General features: G+C 40.4%; 1 protein-coding gene across 9 annotated transcripts in view; it reads right to left on the bottom strand.

Moving 5' to 3' along the window:
- Window positions 1–22258, bottom strand: part of HEATR5B (HEAT repeat containing 5B) — a 118523-nt gene that overhangs the window by 1035 nt on the left and 95230 nt on the right. For 6 of the 9 annotated variants that reach the window (XM_033176027.1, XM_033176028.1, XM_033176031.1 and 3 more), the window contains 6 exons: window positions 22050–22177; window positions 19631–19775; window positions 18404–18670; window positions 16460–16687; window positions 9635–9786; window positions 7625–7838 (listed from right to left, as the gene is read on the bottom strand). In XM_033176027.1, coding sequence (XP_033031918.1) covers window positions 7625–7838; window positions 9635–9786; window positions 16460–16687; window positions 18404–18670; window positions 19631–19775; window positions 22050–22177 — 1134 coding nt within the window. The remainder of the gene's footprint in view (window positions 1–7624; window positions 7839–9634; window positions 9787–16459; window positions 16688–18403; window positions 18671–19630; window positions 19776–22049; window positions 22178–22258) is intronic. The other 3 variants (XM_033176033.1, XR_004428394.1, XM_033176034.1) reach the window with 3 other exon arrangements.

The following is a 22258-nucleotide window of genomic DNA, read 5'->3' as shown; positions in this document are numbered from 1 at the left end:
AAGGTTAAAAAGTAATAAAACACTTTACAATTGCCATCTGGTAGAATGTATCTTCAAAGTAAGATTATAAAATTTGTATGGGCATTCTAGAATCAGGAGATTGGCGCGGGGAACAGAAACCTGAAAAGCATCTATTTACCATTATTTAACTAAAACTAGTTGTTTCTTTCCTCTTTAAGTAGAAATACAATACAACTTTTTTCCTATTTCATCATCCCCCAGAACTCACAGTGAGGGAAAATTCCTCAAAACTAAGGGAATACATAAGCTTAGGGTCAAAAAAACAAGAACCTATGTCTGACGGATATAAATTTCAAGTCCTTAAAAAAAGATTTATTTGGAGGCTTCATCTCCTTTTGGTAGTCTTTTGTCAGTCTTTTGTCTTTACTTATTAGCAACTCCATCCTGAGATGTAAGTTTCATTAAAGGTAATGTTTTTCTAACAATTAACCTTTATATGTAATTGTGTGTATAACATCTCTTATAATCACATTGAGAATTATGTTTTCTCCCCCCTTAATTACTGTTAATTTTTGTAGAATGACAATTGATGCAATTGTAAGGCAGCAGGTAGCATCTGGTAGAGAATGTGTGACACTCACTGATGTCAGCAAGGACAGTCATAAAAATCAGCTAAGCCTTTCCAGAATCCCAGTCCCACCCTGGACCTTACTGCCTATTTTCTTTCCCTGCTGTATTTTTTTTCTTCACAGCGCCTATCAATTTCTGCATCTAACTATAGATGTTATATCTACATCTAAAATTGATATATCCATCATTACTATCTAAAATTATACAAAGACTATGTCTACATATAGACGCACACACACACATACACACACATGTATAGGGGACGAGAAGTGTTTATTGTCAGTGTTTTCCTACCATAAATGTAAGCTCCATGAGCTCAGGGACCTTTGCCTGTTTTATTTCATGCTAAATTCTCAATGCCTAGAACACTACCTGGTACACAGGCATTCAATAACTATCCTTTGAACGAATAAACATACACACTCTTTCTCTTGGCAGCTACCCAGAAGTTTCCAATTAATTGGATTTTTTTCCATATTAAGTTTTCAGAAGGTAAAAAGGTTATTTTTAAAGTCCCAGGTAAATCCTCCAATCTTCTAGATTTAGTTTAATTTCCCTCATGTAGAATTTTTTTTTTTTTTTTTTTTTGAGACGGAGTCTCTCTCTGTCGCCTGGGCTGGAGTGCAGTGGCCCGATCTCAGCTCATTGCAAGCTCCGCCTCCCGGGTTCACGCCATTCTCCTCCCTCAGTCTCCCGAGTAGCTGGGACTGACTACAGGCGCCCGCCACCTCGCCCAGCTACTTTTTTGTATTTTTTAGTAGAGATGGGGTTTCACCGTGTTAGCCAGGATGGTCTCGATCTCCTGACCTCGTGATCTGCCCGTCTCGGCCTCCCAAAGTGCTGGGATTACAGGGTTGAGCCACCGCGCCCGGCCTCATGTAGAATGTTAATAGTATTATAGGGGTGGGCGCGGTGGACTCATGCCTGTAATCCTAGCACTTTGGGAGGCCGAAATGGGTGGATCCCTTGGTCAGGAGTTTGAGACCAGCCTGGCCAACAGGGCGAAACCCTGTCTCTACTAAACATACAAAAAATTTGATTAGGCACGGTGGCTCATGCCTGTAATCCCAGCAATTTGGGAGGCTGAGGCGGGCAGATCACCTGAGGTCGGGAGTTTGAGACCAGCCTGACCAACATGGAGAAACCCTATCTCTACTAAAAATACAAAAAAAAAAAAAAAAAAAATTAGCCGGGCATGGTGGCGCATGCCTGTAATCCCAGCTAGTTGGGAGGCTGAGGCAGGACAATCGATTGAATCCAGGAGGCGGAGGTTGTGGTGACCCAAGATCGCACCATTGCACTCCAGCCTCGACAACAAGAGCGAAACTTTGTCTCAAAAAACAAGACAAAACAAAACAAAATAAAAAAAACCAAAAATATTAGCTGGGTGTGGTGGCACATGCCTGTAATTCCAGCTACAATGGAGGCTGAGGCAGGAGAATTGCTTGAACCCGGGAGGCAGAGGTTGTAGTGAGCCAAGATCGTGCCACTGCACTCCAGCATGGGTGACAAAGCGAGACTCCCTTTCAAAAAAAAATGTTAATAGTATTATAAAAACTGGCTTTCATAATAAAAAATAAAGTGGAGAATTATAAAATATATATAAAACTATCTTCAGTGTACTGGCTTGCTAATCGAAAGAGGTTTCAATAGGTTTTCAATAGTAGGTTGAAAATTAAAGTTTTGGTTTTAACAATTTTAAAATATAACTGGAAAAATTGTAAGTTATTTAAGTATTCATCAAATATCGAGAAATACGCTAAGTATTATAGGAAATGTTATATAATTCGTTTCTACCTGGACACTTTTATTATCTAAATGAAAACAGTAGACAGCACATAGAACAATTAGAGTACTAAGTGCTAAAAAACGTGGGTAGCATTTCAGTATAGAATTCACCAAGAGACTCATGAAGCTGAGGAATACTTTGAGATTTTATTTAGTTGGTTACAAATACCAAATAAATTACATAAAGGGTAAGATCAGAGTGCGCTAAGTAATTAGGCAATATTCCTCAAAGAAAAGATCTAATGTAGGTTTGATAGATTTGTATAAGAAGAAGAGAAACAACAACTGAGGAAAGGGAAAATAATATGAACAATGTAAAGCGATTAAAAGAAGCACAGAAAGGAAACTGGTCTGGTCAGGTTAATAGGTACATGTTGGGGAGCAGAAACGACATTTTGAAAAGCAAGCAGAGATGTTCAGACTTGATGCTGTAAGGAAAGAGTAAACTTTTCCAAATTTTTTTTTTTTTTTTTTTGAGACGGAGTCTCGCTCTGTCGCCAAGGCTGGAGTGCAGTGGCCGGATCTCAGCTCACTGCAAGCTCCGCCTCCAGGGTTTACCCCATGCTCCTGCCTCAGCCTCCAGAGTAGCTGGGACTACAGGCGCCCGTCACCTCGCCCGGCTAGTTTTTTGTCTTTTTTAGCAGAGACGGGGTTACACCGGGTTAGCCAGGATGGACTCGATTTCCTGACCTCGTGATCCGCCTGTCTCAGCCTCCCAAAGTGCTGGGATTACAGGTTTGAGCCACCGCGCCCGGCCAACTTTTCCAAATTCTTAAGCAAAGGAGAGATAAAATTACTTTAGGTAAATTTGATGGGGAATATCAGCTAGGAAAACTATTATAGTTATCTATTTAGGAGGTGATTAGATACAAGACTAAGGTACAAGTTTCTCTTGAATCCTAGAGAAATTTCAGAAAGAGATAGGGAAGATCTGAATAATAGAGTCAATAAAGATGATGAACAAGGAGTCAAATATAATTCTAATATTTTTAGCTTATAACCTTGGTCATGCAGGGTGAGAAAACATATACGGCCCATTCTTATACTGGATACTGTAAAGCTGAAAACAAAATTAACACTTGCAAATGAGATGAAAAAAGTTGAGGGACTTAAATTCAAAAGCTGAAAATTTACCCTCTTGGAATCATGTAATCATATAAAATATGAAGTATAAAAATGTTGCCATCAAATGAATATGATTTACATTCATTCATTTATTTGATGGTATCCTCCTAATGAATGTCATCTTATTTCACTAATAAGATTTGTCTGCCTTTACTTTTTGCATGGCATTTAGCCTTAGATTTAGTTTTAATTTTAAAAACAGGCAAACTGCTTATTCTACCTCTTAAAAGTCTTATTAGAGTGCAAAACATCTGTTATCTGAGTGAAGCAGTCCATTAAAAAAATGAAGAAATCGCCGGGCGCGGTGGCTCAAGCCTATAATCCCAGCACTTTGGGAGGCCGAGACGGGAGGATCACGAGGTCAGGAGATCAAGACCATCCTGGCTAATACGGTGAAACCCCGTCTCTACTAAAAAATACAAAAAACTAGCCGGGTGAGGTGGCAGGCGCCTGTAGTCCCAGCTACTTGGGAGGCTGAGGCAGGAGAATGGCGTAAACCCGGGAGGCGGAGCTTGCAATGAGCCGAGATCCGGCCACTGCACTCCAGCCTGGGCGACAGAGAGAGACTCTGTCTCAAAAAAAAAAAAAAAAGAAGGCCGGGCGCGGTGGCTCAAGCCTGTAATCCCAGCACTTTGGGAGGCCGAGACGGGCGGATCACGAGGTCAGGAGATCGAGACCATCCTGGCTAACACTGTGAAACCCCGTCTCTACTAAAAAAATACAAAAAACTAGCCGGGCGAGGTGGCGGGCGCCTGTAGTCCCAGCTACTCGGGAGGCTGAGGCAGGAGAATGGCGTGAACCCGGGAGGCGGAGCTTGCAGTGAGCTGAGATCCGGCCACTGCACTCCAGCCCTGGGACAGAGCGAGACTCCGTCTCAAAAAAAAAAAAAAAAAAAAAAAAAAAAAAAAAAGAAATCATGATGGTGCTTTTTTTTTTTTTTTTTTTTTTTTGAGACAGAGTCTCACTCTGTTGCCCAGGCTGGAGTGCAGTGGTGCGATCTCGGTTCACTGTAACCTCTGCCTCCTGGGTTCCAGCGATTCTCCTGCCTAAGCATTCTGAGTAGCTGTGACTACAGGTGTGCGCCACCACGCCCGGCTAATTTTTTTTTTTAAGAAGAGACAGGGTTTCATCATATTGGCCAAGCTGGTCCTGAACTCCTGACCTCATGATCTGCCTGCCTTTGCCCCCAAAAGTGCTGGCATTACAGGCGTGAGCCACCATGCCCGACAGATGGTGCTGATCATTGATACACCTCACTAATAACACTACAAATTGGTCTGGTTGATAGTTGAAATTACAAAGCTTTGGTTGTTTTATACCTTAAACTGAAAAAGGGTCATTTATTTCAAGGACATTGTTAAAGTCTAACTAGCTATTAAACTAAATTATACAAAGACATATATATTTTTACTGTCAAAAAAAATACAGAATTAAAAAACAAACAAAAAGGTTCCCTTCCCTATCTGTCCTCATGCTAAATTTAATTCCAAATTAGGGTGTCTGTACAAGAATTTATCCCAAGAGTCAACTCAAAAATATTTTAAATACTAGAAGGCAACAAAACTTAGTGCTGGGATTACAAAGTGAATAAGATTCAGTCCTCATCTTTATGGAATTTACAATTAGTAAAATAAAAATACAAATAAAATTTTGATTTGCCAAACATAGGCCATGTCAGTCATAAAATTTTTGCCTAAATAACATATATTGTTACTAATTTCAACTAAATTTATCAACTTCTTCAAATACTGCCTTTTCTGACTTTCTCAGTTTTGATGTTGTTTTCATGCAACACAGTAATATTTGCTTATTTTCATTTGCCTTCCATAACCAGTTAATCATCAAATCAGAAAAACCTTTCTTCCACTTTCTCCTCTGCATTCTTTTCTTCTACTGGCCTAGTTCTGGATTATTATTTTATAGAGGAGCTACTGCAATCGCTTTTCAAAAATCTCTACTACTTTTCCAATTTCCTGTGTAATGTTTTTAAGAGAAGAGGAAAACAACTTTGACAGAAAAAAAACAGGTACCATTTATAGAGGTGGAGAGCAATCTGACAATATAGATTAAAAGTCTTTTTTTTTGAGACGGAGTCTCGCTCTGTCACCCAGGCTGGAGTCCAATGGGACACTCTCAGCTCACTGCAACCTCTGCCTCCCAGGTTCAAGCGATTCTCCTGTCTCAGCCTCCCGAGTAGCTGGGATTACAGGCGCATGCCACCCTGGCTAATTTTTGTACTTTTAGTAGAGATGGGGTTTCATCATGTTGGTCAGGCTAGTCTCGAACTCCTGATCTCACGTGATCTGCCTGCCTTGGCCTCCCAAAGTGCTGAGATTATAGGCATGAGCCACCGTGCCCAGCTAATTTTTTGTATTTTTAGTAGAGACGGGGTTTCACCATGTTTGCCAGGCTCGTCTTAAACTCCTGATCTCAAGTGATCTGCTCGCCTTGGCCTCCCAAAGTGTTGGTATTACATGCATAAGCCACTGCGCCTGGCCAATTAAAAGTCTTAAAATGTGCATTCCCTTTTCGTCAGTAATTTCACTCTTAGGAATCTGATAGAAATAATTTAAGAATAAAGATGTTCATCTCAGCCAGGTGCAGTGGCTCATGCTTGTAATCCCAGCACTTTGGGAGGCTGAAGCAGGTGGAATACTTGAGGTGAGGAGTTCAAGACCAGCTTGGCCAATGTGGTGAAACCCCATCTCTACTCAAAATACAAAAATGAGCCAGGCGTTGTGACGCATGCCTGTAATCCCAGCTACTCGGGAGGCTGAGGCAGGAGAATCACTTGAACTTCAGAGGCGAGGTTGCAGTGAGCCAAGATCGCACCACTGCACTCCAGCCTGGGCAAGACTTTGTCTCAAAAAAAAAAAAAAAAAAAAAAATGCTCATTGTGATCTTGAAAAATTAAAAACAGCTTAATGTTCAATCATAAGATACTAGTTTAAAAAGTACAGTCTCTCTACAATTAAAAATCATATTTTGAAGGACAAATATTATATTGTGATAAAATCAAAGCTTAAGTATTAAGGGAATAAAGAAAATATATATTAAACTGCATAAGTCTCTGGTTAAATGGATGCATGCAGTAGTTTTTCATTAAATTTAAAAAAATTTCTAAATAACAAGTTTTGAGATATTTTAATAATGATGTTTGGTATTAATACTTAACTGGTTATATTTGTTATAAAGCTTTTATTCCTCTAATACGAAGATTAGAAGGTTATTATTTTAAAACCCTATGAAACAGGCACGGTAGCTCACACCTGTAATCCTAGCACTTTGAAAGGCTAAGGCGGGTGGATCACTTGAGTCCAGGAGGAGTCAGAGACCAACCTGGGCAACATGGCGAAATCCTGTCTCTACAAAAAGTACAAACATTAGCCAGGCATGGTGGCATGTGCCTGCATTCCCAGCTATTTGGGAGGCAAAGGTGGGAGGACTCTTTCAGCCCACGAGGCAGAGGTTGCAGTGAGCCAAGATGATGCCACTGCACGCCAGCCTGGGTGACAGAGCGAGACTCTGTCTTAAAAAAAAAAAAGAAAAAGAATAAAACAGCCCCATTAAACATCTATATTTTTCCTAGATCTTAAGGGATGCCTACATTCCTAGAAAATTAAAAAAAAAATCAGTGTGTTGAAATGCCATTGGCAATTCATTTTAACTTCCTGCTCAAAAAAAAAAAAAAAAAACAACTCACTACATTATATAACATAAGCAAAGGTCTGTTTTTTTTCCTTTTCTTTTTTTTGAGATGGAGTCTCGCTCTGTTGCCAGGCTGGAGTGCAGTGGCGGGATCTCAGCTCAATGCAACCTCTGCCTCCCGGGTTCAAGTGATTCTCCTGCCTCAGCCTCCCAAGTAGCTGGGACCACAGGCGTGTGCCACCACACCCGGCTAATTTTTCGTATTTTTAGTAGAGATGGGGTTTCACCGTGTTAGCCAGGATGGTCTCAATCTCCTGACCTCCTGATCCACCTGCCTTGGCCTCCCAGAATGCTGGGACTCCCAAAGTGTAAGCCACCACGCCCAGCAGGCCTGTTTCTAATATCAAATAAGATTTATATATAATACAGATCTTCATTTTGAACTAGTAGCTTTTTCTAAGAATATACTTACTGTTTTGTTCTTCACCAAGAGCAACCAATGTTTCAAGAACTTTTATTCCTTCTTGAACTGCTAAAAGCTCTATGTTACTGGCTGGTCTGTTTCTTTCAACAGCTTTTAGCTTTTCAACCACTATTGGAGCTAATGAATGAATATAAGGAGTTGAAAGGGCACGATTGGAATGTTGGAAGACTGAGAGGAGAAGCTGGTAACATTTGGCTTGAACCTGTACAAGAAGAATATATTATCAATTAACATGTGTATAGTTCTTATTTGCTGTACAATCACATTGCATCTTACTATGTACTGAAAAGAAGTGATACTGCAGGATGAAAATGGAAATTACATTTTCTACTTAGAGAAATGGAGTAGAATCGAATTTTCTGACAAAAATTAGTAAAAAATGTTCATATATTTTAATGATCAAATCACCATGCTTATACAATTCCTATATTTCTTTTTTTTTGAGATGGAGTCTCACTCTGTCGCCAGGCTAGAGCGCAGTGGCGCCATCTTGGCTCACTGCAATCTCTGCCTCCCGGGTTCAAGTGACTCTCCTGCCTCAGTCTCCTGAGTGGCTGGGATTACAGGTGCGCACCACCACACCCAACTAATTTTTGTATTTTTAGTAGAGATGGGGTTTCACCATGTTGGCCAGAATGTTCTCAATCTCCTGACCTCGCGATCTGCCCGCCTTGGCCTCCCAAAGTGCTGGGATTACAGGTGTGAGCCACTGTGCCCGGCCAATTCTCATATTTTTATACTGTGAAATATGTTAGAAATCAGTTATTCCCATTTCTGTTTTTAACTCTTCCTTTAATGTACAATTGTCCCTCCCATTTTAACCAAATATATTTAGTAAGGAAAGTTAATATTTGAATGATCTGAAACAAAGCTATGAAAATACATTGCTTAGATATCTCAAAACCATTTGATTCCCTGGAAATGACTGTTAACAATGTAAGGTTTCCAGACCTAGAAAATAAAGTCTTACTGGCTCCACTTTGTATTAGAAAGGCTTCAGATTAACACTTAAAAAGGAAAAAAAAACAAAAAAAGAAGGAAGGAAAGAAGGAAGAGAGGGAGGGAAGACCCATCAATATATGGGACAGAGTGGAATAAAACTATTTCAGTGCTTTGGTAGAACACAAGTGGCTAAATCTGGCTAGATACAAGAAAAACCTGAAGAACATTTTAAATATACAGATTCTGGAGCCACCAATCTGGAGACTCAGATTCAGGAAGACAGTGGTGGAGTCCAAGAATGTTTATTTTTTTGTTGTTTATTTATTTTTCGAGACGGCGTCTCACACTGTTGCCCGGGCTGGAGTGCAATGGCACAATCTCAACTCACTCTGCCTCCTGGGTTCAAGTGATTCTCCTGCCTCAGCCTCCTAAGTAGCTGGGATTACGGGCGCCTGCCACCACACCCGGCTATTTTTTTGTATTTTTGGTAGATATGAGGTTTCACTACAGGCTGGTCTTGAACTCCTGACCTCCTGATTTGCCCACCTTGGCCTCCCAAAGTGCTAGGATTACAGGTGTGAGCCACTGCGCCTGGCCTTCAAGAATGTTTTCTGCTTTTTAAAATTTCTGACGTGCAGCAGGCTTGGGAATCACAAGTTTAGACTTTGACATTGTAAAATAAAAAATCTTACTTTCTAGACAAACTAGAGGTTCTAGTAGGTTCATTAAAATGTCTAATAATGTAAACTTCTCCTTTAATGTCCTTAGTGTCATTTAAATAAACACTGGAAAACATAATCATAGACTCTTGTCTCTACCAGTATGCCCCAGGGTTAATCAAACATTTCAGATATTGGAGAATTTCTACATATGTGAATAAACACATACATGTGTTCTAGTGCTTAAACCCAGTGATTTGTTTTGGTTTTTCCATTTAAAAGCCATAGTGCAAATACTTAGCTTTTAATTATGTATCACATATTTTAATGAATCAATCTGACATTTTCCTGATAAAGGGAAATGTTTTTATTTATGTCTGTTTAAAGTGTAACTTACCCATGGGTCGCATGAATTTAATGCATTTTTAAATCTGTTCATGCAGCCATTCTGTAACGACTGGACTCCTATTATTTCACTACTAGCAGACCACAGGAAGAGTGCAATTGCTGTTAGCATGCTGACTTCATCAGGTGTAGGTACAGAGTCTTCTGAAAATGAAAAATGAAAGAAGTGTGCTGTTTCTAAAACGTTTGGATTTTCATTTTTTTATTTTTGTAGAGAGAGATGTTGTCTTGCCATGTTGTCCAGGCTGGTCTTGAACTCCTGGGCTCAGGTGATCCTCCTGCCTTGGCCTCCCAAAGTGCTGGGATTACAGGTGTGAGCCATTGCGCCCAGCCAGAATTTTAATCTTGAACAATCATCTCTCTCTCCCCGCAACATTTATAGTAGTATTTGCCTCAATCTAACACAGTCCACAGACAACTGTAAGAAGTTCTATGCATAAAGTTAAATGTATACAGTTACGTTTAATGCTAAATGATTATAAAATATTCTAATTAATTTTAAAATTCAGAGTACTTTTTAAGTGATATCTCCTTTCAATTTAGTAAATATGAAAACCTGTAAATTCCATACAACCATTAAAAAAAAAAAAAAATCAGTCTGGCGCAGTGGCTCATGCCTGTAATCCCAGCACTTTGGAAGGCCAAGGCAGGCGGACCACCTGAGGTCGGGGGTTCGAGACCAACTTGACCACAAAATTAGTCAGGTGTGGTAGTGCATGCCTGTAATCCCAGCTACTTGGGAGGCTGAGGCAGGAGAATTGCTTGAACTGGGAAGGTAGAGGTTGCAGTGAGCCGAGATTGTGTCATTGCACTCCAGCCTGGACAACAAGAGCGAAACTTCGTCTCAGAAAAATAAATAAATAAAATAAACTTAGACAATTTCCTGAAGACAATGTTCTAAGAATTTTAAGGAATTTCTTTCCATTACATTTATTCAGGAATAGATACAACTTGAACAGAAATACAGTACATAATTAGAAATACTAGAAATATGAACAGTTACTCTAAAGAACAATACTTCTGAACATATAAAATAGGAGTTCCAAACATTTTGTGATTATCATTTCTTCAGTAAAACTTATCCCCACCTTTTGTGTAAATCTGAGCTATTTTGGCAACTGTAAATACCCAGTGATAATCAGTACTTTAGGAGGATTACGAACATATACATTTGACATACTAACATTATCTCATAATAAGGGTACAAGCTTTTTGTAATATGGAATAATGGGTTAAGAACAATAGTCTAGAAAAAGTCCATTAACTTAATGTAAAGAAATAAAGTTTAAAAAGAGATATATCGGCTGGGTGTGGTGGCTCACACCTGTAATCCCAGCACTTTGGGAGGCGGAGACGGGTGGATCACCTGAGGTCAGGAGTTCCAGAACAGACTGGACAACATGGTGAAACCTCATGTCTACTAAAAATACAAAAATTAGCCGGGCGTGGTGATGCACGCCTGTAATCCCAGCTATTTGGAAGGCTAAGGCTACAGAATCGCTTGAACCCGGGAGGCGGAGGTTGCAGTGAGCCAAGATTGTGCTGCTGCACTCCAGCCTGGGTGACAGAGTAAGACTCAGTCTCAAAACAAACAAACAAGAAAACAAATAAAAGGGATGTAAAATTTGAAGGATTTAACCAGTTTATAATAACCTGCGTCACAAATGTTAAAAACCTGAGAACTCACCCAGACTAGGGAGCTCACTCCTGTAATCCCAGCACTCTGGGAGACTGAGGAGGGAGGATTGCTTGTGCCCAGGAATTCAAGACTAGCCTGGGCAATATGGTGAGACCCTGTCTCTATAAAAAACAAAAAAAGTAGCCAGGCATGGTGATGCATGCCTGCAGTCCCAGCTACCTAGGAGGCTGAGGTAGGAGGATCACTTTAGTCCCAGAGGTTAAGGTGGCAGTGAGCTGTGTTCATGTCACCGCACTCCAGCCTGGGTGACAGAGTAAGACCCTATCTCAAAAACAAACAAACAAAAAACCTAAAACAAAAAAACCCTGAAAACCCCACCATAGGGAATTTATTCTATGTAGAATTAATATAATCTCTTACTAAGAGTTGGCAATGCTGCAAGCAATTTGTCAAAAATTATTTTATTTTCTTTTTTAAAAAATTATTATTTTTTCTTTTTTCCCCCCGGAAAGAGCTGGAATGCAGTGCCATGATCATAACTCAGGCAGCCTTGAACTCCTGGGCTCAAGCAACCCTCCCACGTCAGCTGCCCGAGGAGGTGGGACTACAGGTGTGCACCACCATGTCCGGCTGATTTCAAAGATTTTTTATAGAGGCCGGGCGCGGTGGCTCACGCCTGTAATCCCAGCACTTTGGGAGGCCGAGGGGGGCAGATCACGAGGTCAGGAGATTGAGACCATCCTGGCTAACACGGTGAAACCCCATCTCTACTAAAAATACAAAAAATTAGCTGGGCGTGGTGACACATGCCTGTAGTCCCAGCTACTCGGGAGGCTGAGGCAGAGCTTGCAGTGAACCGAGATCGCGCCACTGCACTCCAGCCCGGGTGACAGAGCGAGTCGCCGTCTCAAAAAAAAAAAAAAAATATTTATAGAGACAGCATCTTACCATATCGCCCAGGAAAGTCTCAAACTCCTGGCCTAAAGCAATCCTTCCACCTTGGCCTCCCAAAGTGCTGGGATTATAGGTTTAAACCAAGGTGTCCGGCCCCATTTTATTTTTAAACTGTGATTTTAAGAAGACTGGGGGCTGGGCACGGTGGCTCACGCCTGTAATCCCAGCACTTTGGGAGGCCGAGACGGGCGGATCACAAGGTCAGAAGATCCAGACCATCCTGGCTAACACAGTGACACCTCGTCTCTACTAAAAATACAAAAAATCAGCCAGGCGTTGTGGCAGGCGCCTGTAGCCCCAGCTACTCGGGAGGCTGAGGCAGGAGAACGGCAGGAACCCGGGAGGGGGAGCTTGCAGTGAGTCGAGATTGTGCCACTGCACTCCAGCCTGGGTGACAGAGTGAGACTCTGTCTCAAAAAAAAAAAAAAGGAAGATTGAGCATCTAAATACGATTTTCTACTAAAAGGAATCAAGGCTTTTAGAGAAGGGGCTGATTCTAGAACAGTGAGGCGGAAAATACTCTGTCTGCGGTATCTTGGCACTAGAAAGTATGGAAGTGCTCAAGAAATAATGGGGCCACATTGAAGTAACAGTAAGGGACCCACTGAAGTTAAAAAAATTATGGGCCAGGCGCGGTGGCTCCCGCCTGTAATCCTTTGGGAGGCCAAGGTCGGGGGATCACCTGAGGTCAGGAGTTCGAGGCCAGCCTGGCCAACATGGCGAAACCCAATCTCTACTAAAAATACAAAAACTAGCCAGGAACGGTGGCAAGCGCCTGTAGTCACAGCTTCTTGGGAGCCTGAGGCAGGAGAATTGCTTGAACCCAGGAGGTGGACGTGGAGGTTGTGGTGAGCCAAAATCGCACCACTGCACTCCAGCCTGGGCAACAGAGTGAGACTCTGTTTAAAAAAAAAAAAAAAGAAAGTTTGATGGGAACAGACAGGTAAGAAAGTCTGAAAGTATTTCCCCACAGATTACCTATTAATTATAAAATGGAAAAATGGTAACTTCATAGTGGAGAAACACGGCGGACAATTTCTTAAAAAAGTTATTAAAGTTAAGATTCCCAACAATGGGACAAAGCAACATGACAAAGCAATATGTCTTAGTTATATGATGTACCAAGACATAACATTACTTATGCAGTATTCCTGCCAAAATGCATACATTGAATCTAACCTGAGAGGAAAAAAAAAATTAGACAATTCTAAATTGAGAAACATTCTACATAATAGATGGCCTGTATTCTTCAACAACATTAATGCTATGAAAGACAAAGGCTGAGGAACTGCCCCAGATTAGGGAAGACTAAGGCAATATAATAACTAAAAAAAAAAAAGGGCTTTATGACAGTCATTATCAGGACAAGTAGTGCCAAATTTGATAATTCTTCTGTGGTTATGGAAGGGAATGTCCTTATTCTTAGGATATCCATGAAGTATTTAGGAATAGAGTCATGGTGACTTAATATCCTCAGATGGTTTAGCAAAATTAATAATAATATTAACAATAATGATATGTGGATTACAGAGAAAGTAATAAACCATGTGTGGCAAAATGCTGACAACTGGTGAATCGAGGAGAAGGGTATGCTGGAGTTCCTTATTTTATTCTTGTAACTTTTTTTAAAGTTTGAAATTTATTTCAAAGTCAAAGGGTCTGAAAATGAAAAACAATGTTGCAGCAATCAAGAGTGATTCATGCCGGGCGTGGTGGCTCAAGCCTGTAATCCCAGCACTTTGGGAGGCCGAGGCGGGCAGATCACGAGGTCAGGAGATTGAGACCCTCCTGGCTAACACGGTGAAACCTCGTCTCTACTAAAACTACAAAAAACTAGCCGGGCGAGGTGGCGGGTGCCTGTAGTCCCAGATACTCGGGAGGCTGAGGCAGGAGAATGGCATGAACCCGGGAGGCGGAGCTTGCAGTGAGCTGAGATCGCGCCACTGCACTCCAGCCTGGGCGGCACAGTGAAACTCCGTCTCAAAAAAAAAAAAAAAAAAAAAGAGTGATTCATTAGATCCAAGATTTCTGTACCTGTTTGTGCATGTTCACATGCATAATACACTTAAAAGTGAAAGATGACAGATTTTATAACAGGAAATAGGATTTCCATAATGGAAATAATCTATTATAAAACTTTGCTTGTTAACCAAGGGATCTGCTTGCCTTGATATACAAATATAAATATGCCTGTGACTTTGATCCCTACTTCATAACTGACTGTGTTTCCTGTAGTCCATAACTGACTGTGTCTCCTCGGAATTTAGTTCCAGAGAGAATATCTCAGGCAAGTTAATTCTATTATCAGACCTTTAAATTCACCTCATATGAATGAACTAGCTTGATAACATATCAAAACTTTCCCTTAATGAACAATTTCAAAAATACTGACTCTGGACCCCCTCAACAAAAATTAAATCAATTATTTTTAAACAAATTCTTAAGTATTTCTTCTTCATGTTATTCTTTGTTCTTTTTTTTTTTTTTTTTTTTTTTTTTCTGAGATGGAGTCTTGCTCTGTTGCCCAGGCTGGGATGCAGTGGTGTAATCTTGGCTCACTGCAACCTCCACCTCCTGGATTCTAGTGACTCTCCTGCCTCAGTCTCCTGAGTAGCTGGGATTACAGGCACATGCCACCACACCCTGCTAAATTTTGTTATTTTTAGTAGAGATGAGGTTTCACCATATTGGCCAGGCTGGTCTTGAACTCCTGACCTCATGATCTGCCCACTTTGCCCTCCTTTGGGATTACAGGTGTGAGCTACCATGCCCAGCCCTTATTATTCCTATCTATACACACATATACACATATAAATATGGCTTTTAATGTTTCTTCAGTTTGTTAAAATCTACCTTAAGAAACAAAATACCAGCTCTTGATAAAGCTAAAATAATTTTAATAACATTAATAAAACTAAAGTTATCCCTTATAAGTTTTTAGAAGTCACATATTCACTTAAACGAATTCATTGTTTAAAATATAAAAAGAGTATAGGAAAGTAAAACTTGTAACTCTACCACCCAGTAATAGTTTAAAATTAAATTAAATTACTAGGTTTTGGCTTAATTTCTTTGGGTCTGGGTTAATTTATATAGTTGGTTATAAACATGATACTTACTAGATATAATGGATATATTATCCAAATGAATATATGAACATGTACTTCATAATTCTTCCCATTGCCAGATATAGTTATCACACATCTTCATTGTTGTAAGATATAATAGATGATAAATAACCTTGAACATAATTTTTTGGTCAGTAAGGCTAAAGAGTATGCTTCTTTTTTTTTTGGAGACAGGGTCTTAGTGCAGTGGTGTGATCTGGGCTCACTGCAGCCTCTGCCTCCTGGGCTCAAGTGATCTTCCCACATCAGCCTTCTGAGTAGCTGGAACACAGGCACACATCACCATGCTCAGCTAAATTCTGCATTTTTTTTTTTTTTTTGAGAGGGAGTCTTGCTCTGTTGCCAGGCTGGGGTGTAGTGGCGCGATCTTGGCTCATTACAACCTCCACCTACCAGGTTCAAGCTATTCTTCTGCTTCAGCCTCCTGAGTAGCAGGGATTACAGGTGCCTGCCACCACGCCCAGCTAATTTTTTGTATTTTTAGTAGAGACGGGATTTCACCATGTTGGCCAAGCTGGTCTTGAACTCCTGACCTCGTGATTTGCCTGCCTTAGCCTCTCAAAGTGCTGCGATTACAGGAGTGAGGCACCAGGCCCGGCCCTGATTTTTTGAGATGGAGTTTCCCTGTTGTTGCCCAGGCTGGAGTGCAGTGGCATGATCTCAGCTCACTGCAACCTCCACCTCCCGGGTTCAAGTGATTCTCCTGCCTCAGCCTCCCAAGTAGCTGGGATTATAGGTGCATACCACCACACCTGGCTAATTTTGTATTTTGAGTAGAGACGGGGTTTCACCGTGTTAGTCAGGCTGGTTTCAAACTCCTGACTTCAGGTATCTGCCTGCCTCGGCCCCCCAGAGTGCTGGATTACAGGTGTGAGCCACCATGCCTGGCCCCAACATGTTTATAAGTACTAACACAAGGGCATTTAGAGTCAACAATCCAGAAAAGAGTATTAAAGGTCACATTTGAAAGATATGACTAACGTATCTCTCTGAGTTGATTGTTATACAGCAGTTTTCTGATAAGCTTATTCAACTAATTCATTACCTAGGGAACAGATATCCTAACTGATTAAAATGTTTAAAACTGATAGGTTACCTGGTTGAGAATATTCCAGGATGCATGCAAGCGTGCTACGAATCAGAGCTGTCCATTGTTTTTGAACGCCAGCCTCAGTTTTGGCCATTGAAAGTGTCACAATACTTTTAATCCCTTGAAGAGCTGCACTGACTGGTGGAGGAACCTGATTATCTGCAGACTTTATTGCTGTGTCTTTCAATATTCTTGCAATTAAGAACAGAATTGTGGGCAGGATTGTCATACATCCTGAAAGAAAAACAAATTAGATTACCTCATAACTATTTCAGTTCTCATAGTATAGTTGTTTCCATTGCTTATATTTTTTGCATTTGATGGTGGTTTTTCCTTGCCTTTATACAAACTTTACTGTATTACTAATACTATAATTCAATGCTTGAAAAAGAAAATAAGACAGTGTCATAGCATTTCAAAGACAGAATTGGTATTTTCTTTCTTTTCTCAGCTAGCCTTGTTTTTATTACTTCTAATACTTCACCTATTTAATATTTCATGCCCTTTGCAATGAAAATGAAAAAGGAAGACAGAAAAACAGGAAAAAAACACTACCAGATACTGTGAGAAGCATGTGAGTAACTTGGTGAATTTTACAGCAATTGTAAGACATATAATCAATCCTCAGTGTACTAAAGTCAACCTAATCAAGCCAGAAAAGTAAAAGGACTATTGGGGCAAGGAAAGAAGAAATGAAATAATCCTAGAATTTGCAACTAAAAATTCTAGGTCATGAAAATTCAACCTCCCACAAAAGGAAAAAATCCCTTCACCACTCTGACCTACAGCCATTGTAGCCTCTGCTTGTAAAACTCCAATGATGGAGAAGTCATTATTTTCAAATATGTAGGGTAACTCTAAAAGGTAGAAAGGTCTTCCTTGTGTTGAGCTGAAATTTACCTCTTTATCTACTGATACCATTTTTACCTTCTAGATCAGGAATGTCTAATCTTTTGGCTTCCCTGAACCTCACCGGAAGAATTGTCTTGGGCCACACATAAAATACACTAACAGTAACAACAGATGATGAGCTGCTAAAAAAAAAAAAAAAAAAAGTCCACGCAGAAATCTCATAATGTTTTAAGAAAGTTTTTGAATTTGTGTTGGTGAAATTCAAAGCCATGCTAGGCGGTGGGTTGGACAAGCTCGTTCTGGATAAAACAGAGAGAAAGTCTACTTTTACATTCAACAGTTCTTCAATATCTGCAGCCAGCTGTTACTTTTTTTCAGCCATAATTTCTTTCAGTGTTCCTTAAAGTTGGCTGTCATTCTCCTCTGACCTTCTTGAGTTTTTCTTTTTCTTTTTTTTTTTTTTTTTTTTTTTTTGAGACAAGAGTCTCCCTCTGTCGCTAAGGCTGGAGTGCAATGGCACGAACTCGGCTCACTGCAGCCTCTGCCTCCTGGGTTCAAGCAATTCTCCTGCCTCGGCTTCCTGAGTAGCTGGGATTACAGGCATGTGCCACCACACCCTGCTAATTTTTTTGCATTTTTAGTAGAGATGGGGTTTCACCATGTTGGTCAGGCTGGTCACGAACTCCTGACCTCAGGTGATCCACCCGCCTCAGCCTCCCAAAGTGCTGGGATTATAGGCGTGAGCCACCGCGCCTAGCCCTGAGTTTTTCTGTGTTGTTCAAGAGTAGCAACCAGATTGGAAAATAGAGTTTAGTTATTCTACTTTATGTCTATCTGCTGACACTGTCTTTCCTCAACCTGTAGTCCCATGTCTTATTTGAAACACACCTGGAAAGAACACCTTAGGTTTGTGACTTTCTGAATCTTTAATCTTCATAGGCTCCTAAAGGTAGACAAAACCTTAAAAAAAGACCAGCTTCTTATTTCTCATTTGAGATTTAAGAGGAAACTAAGTTATTACAGCGCTTAAAATCAAAGGCAAGCTCATCTTTGTCTACTGTAATATAATGCATTTCCAAATACCGATCAATACCGTACCAGCGGGTGAACAAAGGGATGGTAAATCAGAGAGTATGGTAACTGTGGCTGCCACCAAACGAGCACTTTCTTCTGATAGTCGAGTTTTACTGGCTATGTGACTTGGAGAGTCTGACACCTTGGTACTGAGATGTGGCATATGCCGTACTAAAATGAACATCAGCAGTTCCATAGTTGCAAACACAAGAGATTTTCCAGGAATGAGACCACCGCTGTCACCTCCTTCTCCCAATACAGTACAGGCCTCTTTTTCCATATCATCTTCATCTGAGGTAAAAGATAATTTGGTGAAATTTCCAACCAAAAAAAAGTACGTAAAACAACACAACAAGTATATTTAGGAAATTCCTTCAAAAGAATTTATAAGTAAATGTCTAACTGATGTCACATGTCTTTTTCTGTATCATTTTCTGCTTTCCTAGAATTCTGTGCATTGATCTGTCCTTAAAGGTAACAGACAGTTCATTTTTCACCTGGAAAATCTTTATCACATATTTTTAGTGGGTATATATTTTGTAATAGAAATAACACATATGTTAGGTTGAACCAGATTAAACTGACAAAAGGTGAAAAACAGTCGACTCTCAGCAATTTCATTTGGTCCTTTCTAATGAAAATAAAATCAATTTCAAATCTTCTAAATGTATGATTATTATTTTTTTAAAATTAATAACTTCTGGCCAGGTGCTGTGGCTCAAACCTGTAATCTCAGCACTTTGGGATGCTGAGATGGACGGACCGCTTGGGCTCAGGAGTTCAAGACCAGCCTGGGTAACATGGCAAAAACCTGTCTCCACCAAAAATACAAAAATTAGCTGGGCGTTGTGGTGTGTGTCTGTAATCCCAGGTACTCTGGAGGCTGGGGTGGGAAGATCCTGGGAGTTTGAGGCTGCAGTAAGCCGAGATTGCACCACTGCACTTTAGCCTGGGCTCTTGAGAGTGAGACTGTCCCCCGCAAAAAAAAAAAAATTAGCTGGGCTTGGTGGAGTGCGCCTATAGTCCCAGCTACTCAGAAGGCTAAGGCAGGAGGATCTTGAGCTCAGGAGTTAGAGACTACACTGAACTATAATCACATCATTGCGCTCCAGCTTGGGTGACAGAATGAGACCCTGTCTCTAAGAAAGAAAAGAAAAACTACAGAAATATGTCCTGGCATTAATATTTAAAAAAATTTTTTTCAGTATAAAATAAGATTTACTTCAAGTTCGTGTAATTTCTACTGCTTACTTAGAGTGTTTCTTTTTTCTTGCAAATAATCCTGAGCAGCTCTTACTATCTGTTGTACAACTCCAGTAACCAACAGCTGGACAGATGATGGATTCCAGGTCAATAGGAGGCGGTGCAAAACACTCAGCAACTCAACACCTATTAGCTAATACAAAAAAATACAAATACATTTAATTAATTTCAATGTCAAAGGATAAATTTATATTGTTAAAATCTGAGAAAATACATATGTAAAAAAAGAAACTGGGTAGCTAAAATTAAAATATAGGACTATGTAACAAATAAGAACATTGTAAAAATTTTGAGAAATGGTCACATTTTACCCCAATGTATATTTTCTTTTTTCTTTTTTTTTTTTTGAGGGGGAGTCTCGCTCTGTCGCCCGGACTGGAGTGCAGTGGCCGGATCTCAGCTCACTGCAAGCTCCGTCTCCCGGGTTTACGCCATTCTCCTGCCTCAGCCTCCGGAGTAGCTGGGACTACAGGCGCCCGCCACCTCGCCCGGCTAGTTTTTTGTATTTTTAGTAGAGGCGGGGTTTCACCGTGTTAGCCAGGATGGTCTCGATCTCCTGACCTCGTGATCCGCCCATCTCGGCCTCCCAAAGTGCTGGGATTACAGGCTTGAGCCACCGCGCCCGGCCCCCAATGTATATTTTCAAGCAACAAATGATTTATTATCTACATATTTAAATATGCTTTATATTCAAAGATGATCATTCTCGTATTGGAAGGAAATAATTGAGCTAAACAGTATTGCAGAGTCCAATGCGGCTAAAATTTATAATTTCTAACCTGAGCTGAATATCCAAGAATTTCTACAACCTCTGCTTACCAGAGATTGTAGAAATTTTTGGTGAGTTCCTCTTCTATTCACTTCAGTAACTACTACAAACTGTCACCACCCGCTTTAAGCTTCTACTCACAATCTTACACATCAAATCCATCCAATGAACCTAACTGAAATTTCAAAGAGGGGGAAAATGCTTAACTGCAACCAAAGCCACCTTTGCCTCTTTCCTTAAGATCATGTGTTCAGCCTCTTATCTGGGGCTTAATCTGAGGTTAATCTTTCCTTAATCTGAGGTTAATCTTTCCTTATTTCCTATCCTATCCTATTTGACTTCCTAGGGATTCTTCAAGGGCTCTGATCATATCTCAAATGTTTTCAACTTCTCTCTCTAGTTAGGCTACTCTCCTCAGTATAATGACAATGCTCAAGTTTTTCTAATCTAATGTCCCCCCTGCACTCCCAAAGCCTCCAGATCCTTTTATCTACCCCATGTCCTCCTCTATGTATCTTGCTCCTTCCTTCCCCAGCCTAGATGCTTCCACTTCCTTTACTGTCTTATTCACTCCTTGATCTTCCTACTATCTGGCTACTAGTCACCTCAAACAATCCTCTGCGGGAGGTCACCAATAGCCTCCTCTAGATTCATTTCTGTGCTTATTTACTCTATTCTTTCTTTTGAGACTGTCTACCCTTCTTGAAACTCCTCCCTTGTCTTTGATAACTCTGTTCTCTTTTGGTTCTCCTCCAACCTCTCTAGTAGTTTCCACTGTTGATTTATTCCCTTCTTCTCAATTTTTAAATGCTATTTATCCTCAAGCTTCCAATCCTGGTCCTCTTTTCTTCTTCCTTTATTCAGCCTTCCTAGGCTAATGTACTTGTTACTTCTCTGGAATTATGAAAAAAGCCTCAGAGCTGGCCTCCGTCACCCTTCACATCTCTTACAAAGCAACCTACCTCTATGGGTTGACAGAATGATCCTTCTGAAATATAAAGTTAGTGACATCATTCCTCTACTTAAACATTTTTAATGATTCCCTATCACTTTCAGGATAGGGTTCAAACTCTTCTACATGTCATCAAGAAACCTTCATGATTTGGTCTTCACCTTGTTGTCCAGCCTCATCTAACAACCTCATGTTCCATTCATATCAGCCATAGTAAACGGCAATGCCCTTAAACTTGCCGTGTTCTCTCATGCCTCCTAGTGTTTCTATTCGCTATTCTTTCTGAGAGGAAAACCCATCCTGCTTGTGTTGCCTCATGAATTCCTCTTGAAGATTTGATTCAACCATTGCCCACGCTGAAAAACCATCCTTTGCTTTCCTATCACAACATCGGGCTCCTCCTCTCTATTCTCAGCCTTACATGCACTAAAATAGCACTTATCACACTGTACTTATCTCCTAATTCAGGCACAGTGAAACTGCTTTCACTATCTATAACCTCAAACCATGTTTGGGGCAGACCAGGCACAGAGTACAAGTAACTGGGTGAATAAATACAGGGAGTCAGTGTACTCATATCATGTTAAAATAGGATCCAATACAGAAAAAAATTCCATCCTTTTTTCCATTGTAAAGCAATACTTGGAAAAAAACACACAATTATCTGTCATAGCAATACACTGTACCTGATCTTCTGCGATATGGACTCGAGCATAAGGAGAGTCTAACAAGGTATGTAAGGCCTGTAGGCATGCTGTAACATGTTCAATGGGCTCTTCAGGTCTAGGGGAACAAAGAAACTGTATACTCACACCTGAAATGCACAAAATAAAAACATGTTTTTTCACTTATAAAACACTTTATGCTGTTTGATCCCATATTTCTTCTCTATTTA

Source organism: Trachypithecus francoisi, unplaced genomic scaffold (assembly GCF_009764315.1).
Source record: "Trachypithecus francoisi isolate TF-2019V2 unplaced genomic scaffold, Tfra_2.0 Lachesis_group17, whole genome shotgun sequence".
In the NCBI taxonomy this organism is placed as follows: domain Eukaryota; kingdom Metazoa; phylum Chordata; class Mammalia; order Primates; family Cercopithecidae; genus Trachypithecus; species Trachypithecus francoisi.
The sequence above is the reverse complement of the archived record's forward strand: the minus strand, read 5'-3'. Positions and strand labels throughout refer to the sequence as shown.